The sequence below is a fragment of the Chrysemys picta genome, chromosome 6 (genome assembly GCF_011386835.1).
Source record: "Chrysemys picta bellii isolate R12L10 chromosome 6, ASM1138683v2, whole genome shotgun sequence".
Taxonomy (NCBI): domain Eukaryota; kingdom Metazoa; phylum Chordata; order Testudines; family Emydidae; genus Chrysemys; species Chrysemys picta.
Genome location: NC_088796.1, coordinates 33,177,564 through 33,185,821, shown reverse-complemented (window position 1 = coordinate 33,185,821; position 8,258 = coordinate 33,177,564). Strand labels below are relative to the sequence as shown.

The following is an 8,258-nucleotide window of genomic DNA, read 5'->3' as shown; positions in this document are numbered from 1 at the left end:
GAAAGGACTACTTGTCTGGATAAAGTGGAGGGGGGAAATATCTGCTATTATTTTTAAATTCTACATTACTTAAAACCAAAAACCCATCATTTTTATTTCTTAATTTACAAAAGGAATAATTGATATGTCCCAAACAAATGAAAACTATTCTCTAAATTAATCCTAACAGAGGGAAATTGTAGAGCTAAAATATTATGGAATACAGAGGAGTATTGGGGTGAGTAATGGAGCAGGAACTGGCTCTTAGTTGTGATTGTATTTGGACAGTGAAGACTTAAAACCATTGAGCCAAATTATTCTCTCAGTCCCCGATTCAGAAAATTGCATAAACACATGCTAAAATATATTCCTGTTCAGCAAGGCACTTAAGTATGTGCTTAGAATGGGGCCTTAGTTGAGAGCACAATATAGCCCAGTGAAGTTACTTGAAAAATGGATTCTGGTCCATGCAATACTAGTGGAAATTACCATTGTTGTTTTTTCCTGCTCAGTTCACTGGATAAAGTTTACAGTGTTCTGAATATAGACATTTTATGGACATCCACCAGGAGCATAAGATACATTATTAGCTCATTAAAAGAAATCCCCCAGTGAACTTTACTTCTGAAAGCAAATCACCTTCCAGAAATATTATGCCAGTTGCATTTTTTTTCATGTTCTCTGATTATTGTTCTGGTTCTTCTCTTTAACTTTTGCTTGGTCAACTGGAACACCTTTGAGTGTTTGTGTTTGTCACCTTGACTAGTGATGGAGCTTCAACACATTGCCCTAGTAACGTGGCATGGATCTGAAACTTAGCAGGAATGTAAATAGATATTAAAAGCATCCCAGAAAGATGCAAATGAAAGAGGTTCAATTAATGACAAACCTATCTCATTACCATAGAGAAAAGGAAAAAAGGGTTATATCTATTCTCATTCAGAAGCGTATATGGATTTACAATTATTTGCTGTCAGTGCACTGGCGACACTGATCAAGGAAATGTATTTAGCAAGCTGGAATTATAGTGTCATGGATACTGAGTTTCAGTTTAGAGCTGTATCCTTGAACAACTCCACTTCATCCCAACACCATTCACAATTCCCTTTTCCCTAATGCCATCACTACCACTCTGAATAACAGGGACAAATCTCCCCAAACCCTTTACAACCAGTAACTGAGGACTGCACACAGGGAAAATTCAATTTTTTCTATTGTGTTCACTCATCATTTATTTACAAATACACATTATAACTTTTATATACATTGCACATTTACATGGTAGAAAAGTACAAAACTATATATTTAAATGAATTTATATTTAACTCACCATGTTTGAAAATATAAAATTGCATCAGAAAAAAAGTATTATGAAAAGCAAGAAACTTGAACTGATAAAGCTTTGATATACCTTTTAGTGACAGTTTAAAATAACTTTAAAAAGTGGTATTGCAGGACCATCTTAAAGGAACCACCTGATAAAGCATTTATGTATGTTACAAAAAAAATAAAAAAGAATAAGAACTTCTCATTATTGTTAGCCATGTAGTTATTAACAACCTTCATAATTTGATTTCTTTGGGTCCAGAATTCTTATAGTACAGTATAAATGCTCAGCACATTGAGAACATGTCAGTACATGAAGTGATTAGAAGCAGAGAAAAGTGAAGTGGAAGAGATGTCCTTAAAGATTGCCTCACTGCACCCAGAAAGTATATTTAAATCAGTTACAGCGCCTTTTGGTCAGTCAAGATTCCTTGTAAACAAAAACCCGAGGGATCATTTATGTACAGAACGGGCAAGAAGAAAATCCAATAAATAAACATAACAGAAACTGACATGCAAGTTTGTGAAAGTGGAGAGGAGTTAACATCAGTGAAAAGAAGAGATGAGAGTCATATGGGTAAGCTCTAAGGAATGGACTTTTATAGTTTACAAAAAAAAAAAAAGCTTTACTTTACAAGCAAGAGACCTCACAATAAATAACACTGCTCTTCCCGTAACGAATAAATTTCTTCAAAAAAGGTGTACAGTCAACCAGACATTTTATGTATAAATTATAAAACATGACACAGTATAAATAAATGTCTACAAGACTCAACTATATGTATACTTTTCTTTCTCCCCAAAATAAATAAGCATACACTTATTTACAGTATGGACATTGATTTCTTGCCCAATGGCTGTTCCAATAGTGATGGAGATTTTACCACTCTAGAATGGAAGATATAGGAAAGTTGTAGTCCGGGTCTTCATCTTCCTCTTCTTCCTCGGGGTCTTCATTAATCGCTAGATGGGGGAATACAGGGGAGCTGTTGTTTAAATAAGGACAACAACAGCGCAGAAGCAGCTCAGTGCATGTTTTCAAAGCCCTCTGAACAGCCATAATACAGCGTTGCATTTTACGTGACTTGTAGTGAGATGCTCTTTGGCATCTGCTGTTATGTAATATGGTTTTTTATACATAAGCTATGAAGTCATAACTGCAGAAAGTTCTGAAGAATCAATGGCTCAGGTTTTATTGGCAGATTCCTGAAATCAGATAAAAAGCGCTCTTGTGTTCTAGGTTTAACTGCTTTGTGTCCTTCATTCAGAGTTAGTAGAGGCAACTGCTCTAAGACAGCAGCCCATGTGCTAACAGTAAGCTTGTTTTTTTTGGATGGAGTTAGGTTATATCCAAGTGTTAATAAAGCAAACAGCGAAGCACACTAAAGCAAACAAATTAGGAAAAATAGCTAGTATGATGCTCTTAGGGCAACCCCTTGCTGATAACATGACTTTTCCTCAAAAAACAGGTATCTTGAAAGTGTCCAAGCCACAGACTGTTGACTATCTGTTGCAATTTACCAATCACACACAGGTGTATAATATATATTATATATATATTTCTAAGGGAAAATCTTTACATGAAATTCTCATTTTTAAAGGTATAAGTCTTCATTACCTAGGGATTGCCTTCAGAAGCCTTAAATGTCTGCAAGGTTTAAAAGCTCACTTACAGTTGCAAGATCCAGTGTGCTTTACTTCTAAAAGCACACCCATGGAGCAGGCTGCTTCTTTCATGGCACACTCGCTTGGGTAAGTAGTGTTATCGCTGGCACAAACTGCTTCATCTGACTTGCTTTCAGGGCACAGCTCATCACAGAGGGCACACCGACCTCTGCCAACCTTGAAATCCCACAAACATTTCTTCCCAGCACTGCACTGGATATCTTCACAGGATTTGGCTTCTAAAAATACAAGATACCAGAAATAAGTAAAGCAGAATCTCTCTTCTCATACATCAAGAACTCATAGAAAAATGAATATAAAGTTTATGGGTAAAATCCTGCTGACTTTACTCAAGCACATAATGCTTTTGGAAATCAGTGGGTCTGTGTGTGTGGGGAGGGGGGTATGGAGGAGCAAAGCAAGCAGAATTTGGCCTCTGGAAGGCGGAATTAAATTTGCATATTGTAAATGACACCAGGTCCTGACCTTCTCTGATTGAAATCAATGGGAATCCTCTTTCCCCAGTATCTTAAATGGGAGGTCTATAATTGGCCAATTAATTAAACATTTCCAAATTGATTATTTTTCAAGCTAAACCATATAAAATGGTCGTTTATGTCATTAAAATGTTAATTCAGCACATGCTATCACAATGGAACTAGATTTGAGATCATTAACTTGTAAAGATAATTTTTCAGACATGAAGTTACCTGAAATGTGTATGATAAAAACAAACATATTGTGGTGGCAAACATTGTTAAGAATAACAATTCATATAAAATACCAGGTTGTTTTGAGGTTATTTTCTTATCTTAATCCACAACAGCACTCCCCAATCATTACAAAAAACTTTTTAAGAGGGAAAAGTTATCAGATGTATCTGATTGACATTAAATAACATTTGCCAAGACCTCTTGAAGACAAATGTTTCCAAGAACCCAGTTCAGATGAATGTTGAGATTGTGTTACTCTGTTGACATATCATAATACATTTTAGGGCCTGACTCCAGCTCCCATTGAAAACAGTGTCAAAACTCCCATTGATATCAAGGATTGAACCCTTTGTTCTCTCTTGGGGCCCAAAATCTTTCAGGTGTCACTCAAACAAAACTTCCCCTTTTGCTTGAGTAAAAACTGCAGGACTGGACAACACATTCAGTTCTAGGAAATAATCTGCATCCAGAAACCCCTCTACAAACCTGTGAAACAATTAGTTTGAAGAACTATTCCCTTTCCCCTATAAGCACCCCCAAAGAATGATACCTACTGATACATTTTCCCTCGTAGGCTAATCCAATGGATCTGCCTAGTAGGCAGGTAGCCTTTCTCAGGTGGCAAGCACTAGCATACGTTATTCCATCATTCCCACAGAGATACTGTTCAGGGGAAGTAGGCTCCGGGCAAATCCGATTACATGTCACACAGTAGGCATTATTAGTTTGATCAACCACACACGTGGAACTGCCTGGACATAAAACATCCCTGCAGGTCTCTGAAATAAAGACGGAAACATACAATAATTAGCAGGAGATCCAATGCCTCATACAGGGAGTGAATATGTGAAACAATCAAACAAATGACACAATCAAAGTCTTCAGCAGCTTTCCTCATAAAAAGGCCACTGGGGAAAACCTTCACATCTCAGGGAAGCTGGTGTGAGCACAGTGTTTCATGACTCTGGGGGATTCTCAATTCAGCTATGTTCTTGTCGGTGGAACGTGGTTTACTGTTTGTCCCTCAGCATTTGAAACATCATCTTGTTATTGTGGGAAAGTACGTCAGCTCCTCCTCCCTACACTCAGACACACCCTGTGGTATTCGGGAGACTTTGTTAGATTTGTAAACCTACTTTTGCATTTGCCCTGATATTGGACTTCAAGTTCGGGTTGCTCTTTACATCTGGCTTTGAGGAGAGCACACTCGTTCCTGTAGGTTTTCCCATCTAAGCCACACACAGGACCCTTCCAAGTGACATTAGAGCAATCCGGAGCACAAACACACCGAGGTTTGTTCTTCTTGTTCATTTTACATTTCTTCCCAGGTCCACAGTCCACGTTCTCACACGTTTCTAAAGGGGGAGGGGAGTGGAAAGAAAGAGGCAACATTTTAATACCTCGTCTGCTCATCAGACTTCGGATTAATAGTGTTTACAAAAACACCGGCAACCCCCAGGCACAAAGGGAGCGAACACGGTTCCCTCCCCCCACCCCATCCAAAAACAAAATGTGGGGTCCTGAGAGAGATCCACCAAAAAGGAGGGTCAAACTGCGGGGTTGCACACACAGATCTATTTCACTGCGTAGAGACTAGGTCCCTTCCCCTTCTCACTAATACAGTGTCCAAGTCGGGACATTTACTTTATGGGATGAGCTTTAAAATCCTAATTGGAGAGTGGCATAAGGAAACATTGCTGCCCCTGCTGACTCCATCCCGGACACCGCCATCCCCTGCGCATACGGTTTCTGAGCACTTTTCAAACACACCTTTGCATGGGATACAGTTTGGGGCCCCACCGTTAAAAATCATCCACTTAAAAAGCGTGTTGTCGTTGACGTCTTCTTCAGTCCATGAAGTGGTTAGCCGGCCCGTTTTGCAGCACTCCTCCTTGCTCAGATCAGTCTTATACAGGACCTGACAGCGGCCGTTCTTTGCCTGCCGGAGCCAACAATTCCCAGCTGCAAGAGCGAGAGGGAGAGAGAGACCCAGCCATATCAATGTCAGTTACCAGTGACCCAGACACAACACGTGCGGCTTGCATTGACTTTTACTAGACTGTTTACTTTTATTTGTCCCATTTCATAACCTGCAGCTACTCTGGAGCAGTAGGCAGCTCAGTTTAAATAACCAGATCGGAACAGGGCAAAGCAGTTTTCGGAGGTATTTATTTCATATGTAGACCATGGGCACGGGGGCTTGCATGCACGTGACAGAGGTTTGACAAGGATGTACATTAAAAAACAGGAGTAAAAGAAAAAACCCGCTTGCAAATACTTTTTTTCCCCTTCTTCAAAAACTCGGTACAACACTGTTTTACAGCTGCCCAGAGTTTCAGTCCAGGCCATTTTACAATCTGCAAGAATTGGTAACATTTGCCTGTTAGCGAAGTCTTTCGAAATCTCGAAATTTTGCTGCTTCCCTTAAAAAATGTCTTGTCTTTCCTGAAGCAAGTTAGCTGCGATCCAAAGAAGGGTGACCAAAGTAAACAAAATGCCGGGGCACAGAAATAGGAGGCCACTAGAGAGTTTATAAACCAAAAGTTATAGGTAGCGTCTCTTCCGACACAGTTTCACAGGGAAGTACACTGCACTTAAATCGGATAGAGATTTGTTTTACTAGTATCTCTGCTGTTGATGGATTCAAGCCAAGAACATTAGTCCAAGCAACTCCCCCTTTTTTAGTTGGAGAGTTTTGGTTGGGATGAGCCTCTCGTGAATAACCAGCGTGACTTCTCTAGCAACTCAATAGCAATTGATTCTAATCCAGCAGGGGCTCGATCCGGTCTCCTTACTCCAGTGGGAATTTTCCCGGAGTGAGAAGTGCAGGATCGGCCCCTCAGATCGATATGTAAGACGGTGGAGGGGGAGGGTAGCTCCCCCCCAAAGCAATAATTGAATAAACAACACCCTTTTGAAAATCAGTTTTCATGGATCAAAAAGAACGACAGAAGTCAGTTTTGAGCGCCTTACAGTTGCCTTCACAACGTTAACCTATACATCCAGCTCAGCGAAAAAATATTCAGTGAAAACCATCAATCTAACTCATCCAGGTTGTTGTCGGAGCGGCATCAAGAAAAAACAAACCCCCAGTAATCACTCGTGGAAAAGACAGCTATTACATTTTCTGTTTGTTTTGTTCGCCTGGGACATGTATTTAAACACGTTCTCCAATTGCAGCAGAATTCACAGCCCAACGAAATTCACTCACAAATGAGTATGTGCGCGGGGGGAAGAGGGGGTCCAAATATTGAAAGGATAGCCGGAAAATGACTAATATTAGTTCTGAAAATGTCATTTGTGATCGTGGAACTCACCATCCCCACCATCCTTGCAGCCAGGCAGTCGAGAGGAAAATATAAGCTACATTGCAACAAAAACTTTGAGCACCTATTTAGACAGCGGGGCTAAGCAAGTTCCTGTGTGGGGCTGCTGTTCATTCATGCTGCATAATAATAATAATAATAATAAATAACAATCATCGTCATCATCACCGCTTCTCTGTACTATGCATAGCAGTTTGAGGGGCCGATCAAAAATAGCTCTAAATGTCAGCTCCGTACATTTTTGCAAAGCGGTCCCATTCCCATAGTTAACTTGCGGTCCTATTCCTAAAGCTAGTCCCTTGTAGAGAGGCGTTCAACAGGAGAAAGCTAAACATTGAAAAAAAGATAGAAAATAAAACATCTACAAATAAACAAACTCATCTTACCCTGTCCTGTGTGATCTTCCATGAAGTGGCACAGAAGCATCAGGAATAAAAGCACGCCCGGGTGGATTCTCTGATTTAACATCCTCAGTATACCAGTGAGTGAAAGAGACAGAAACAATATCTAGTGGAGCAGAGAGAATGAGAGAGAGAGAGAAAGACAGAGAGACAGAGAGCACTAGTCAGTCTGCTTATGATCGCTCTATTGAATGAACGTCAGCCTCTCAATGCAGTCTCTCTTTAAATCTATAAGGGGGTCTTAGCTGTCTGCGGTGGGCGGTCTCCTAATGTGTGTGTGTGTTCGGGGGTGGGGAGATTTAAAAAGTTCACTGTGAATCAGGTGACATTTTCCACCTTCTGGAAACCCTTTCCAATTATCTGTTTTAGGTGCATATACACTCTCTCTCTCTCTCTCTCTCTCTCTCTCTCTCTCTCTCACACACACACACACATACACTCACAGTCTCAGATCAAATCTGCAAAAGGGAATCGCCGGAGTTCTTTGCGTAGTAACAGGAAGGAGTGCAAGAACAGAATGGTAACTAGAGCTTAGAGAGAGAGAAAAGAACTATCCACTCGTGTCATTAATAGCAGGAGGCGCGCACGCGCGCACACAGAGGAACTAGGGGCTTAAACACAATTTATAGGACTAAAGCAAGAACCATGTCACTTGCCTGGGGAAGGAGAGGCGTGATCCTTTCCCCTAGCCCCCCACATCATGCCAAAGGAACTTGAAAACAAAACCACAACCTGATCAGCGTGCGGAAATGTTTTCGCTTCTTGTTAGACGTTCTGGGCGCAGCAAAAGGTGATGAAGTCTCTCGGGAGATATGATTTTTGTTGGTGTGTGTGTGAGTCGGTGACAT

At 40.5% G+C, this 8,258-nt stretch overlaps 1 protein-coding gene across 4 annotated transcripts; it reads right to left on the bottom strand.

Annotated features, from left to right (window-relative positions):
• Nucleotides 1-1,184: 1,184 nt before the first annotated feature.
• Nucleotides 1,185-8,016, bottom strand: FST (follistatin). 4 transcript variants are annotated; one of them, XM_005282168.4, is made up of 7 exons: nucleotides 7,854-8,016; nucleotides 7,396-7,516; nucleotides 5,454-5,645; nucleotides 4,820-5,038; nucleotides 4,238-4,462; nucleotides 2,979-3,209; nucleotides 1,185-2,268 (listed from the first exon to the last, which is right to left on the bottom strand). In XM_005282168.4, exons 2-7 carry the CDS (start codon nucleotides 7,475-7,477, stop codon nucleotides 2,186-2,188), a joined length of 1,032 nt encoding a protein of 343 aa, XP_005282225.1. In that variant the 5' UTR covers nucleotides 7,478-7,516; nucleotides 7,854-8,016; the 3' UTR covers nucleotides 1,185-2,185. The 4 variants fall into 4 exon arrangements, with proteins under 4 accessions (XP_005282225.1, XP_065454986.1, XP_008166929.1 ...); XM_065598914.1 differs by lacking the exon at nucleotides 7,854-8,016 and having other exon boundaries at nucleotides 7,396-7,823; XM_008168707.4 differs by lacking the exon at nucleotides 7,854-8,016 and having other exon boundaries at nucleotides 1,185-2,511; nucleotides 7,396-7,626.
• Nucleotides 8,017-8,258: the final 242 nt, after the last annotated feature.